Raw genomic sequence first — 462 nt, forward strand, 5'->3', positions numbered from 1 at the left:
ACGTACCTGGTTGAACTCTTCGCCCACATCCGCGTAAATGTCTATGTGGTCCACACCGTCCGCCATCTTCCCTCGGCCGAGGCCGCCGTCGCCTCCTGCAGGACTGCCAGCCGCGGCAGCAGCAGCGGATCTAGCGGCGGGGGCGGGGCGCGCTGCGTCACTTCCGAGGGCCGAGGGACGAGGCGGGGACAGGCGGGGGCGGCCGGGGGCTGCTGGGGGCGGCGGTCGCCTCAGCAGCCCGCCCGCTAGGCAGCGCGGGAGTAAAAGCCTGCGTCCCTGCGGGCTGACGCGGCTTCTTTTGTGTGTGTAGGTTAGGCCTGAGGTTTGGGGGCACGTCCCAGCGGTTTCCAGAGACTGTTTTCACGTTGCCTCTAGCACACTCCAACGTTTTGTAATATTTTCATTTCTCAGTTTTTCTTACAATTCTCACAGCCACGCCTTCTGGAAAGGTGGAAGTTTTAT

At 62.6% G+C, this 462-nt stretch overlaps 1 protein-coding gene across 4 annotated transcripts in view; it reads right to left on the reverse strand.

Annotated features, from left to right (window-relative positions):
• The window catches only part of CPSF6 (cleavage and polyadenylation specific factor 6), a 32,899-nt gene extending 32,785 nt beyond the window's left edge, over positions 1–114 (reverse strand). For all 4 annotated transcript variants that reach the window (XM_029953534.1, XM_029953533.1, XM_029953532.1 and 1 more), the window contains exon 1: positions 7–114. In XM_029953534.1, coding sequence (XP_029809394.1) covers positions 7–66 — 60 coding nt within the window. In that variant the 5' untranslated portion in view covers positions 67–114. The remainder of the gene's footprint in view (positions 1–6) is intronic.
• Positions 115–462: the final 348 nt, after the last annotated feature.

This window comes from Suricata suricatta, chromosome 10, assembly GCF_006229205.1.
Source record: "Suricata suricatta isolate VVHF042 chromosome 10, meerkat_22Aug2017_6uvM2_HiC, whole genome shotgun sequence".
NCBI classification, from domain to species: Eukaryota; Metazoa; Chordata; class Mammalia; order Carnivora; family Herpestidae; genus Suricata; species Suricata suricatta.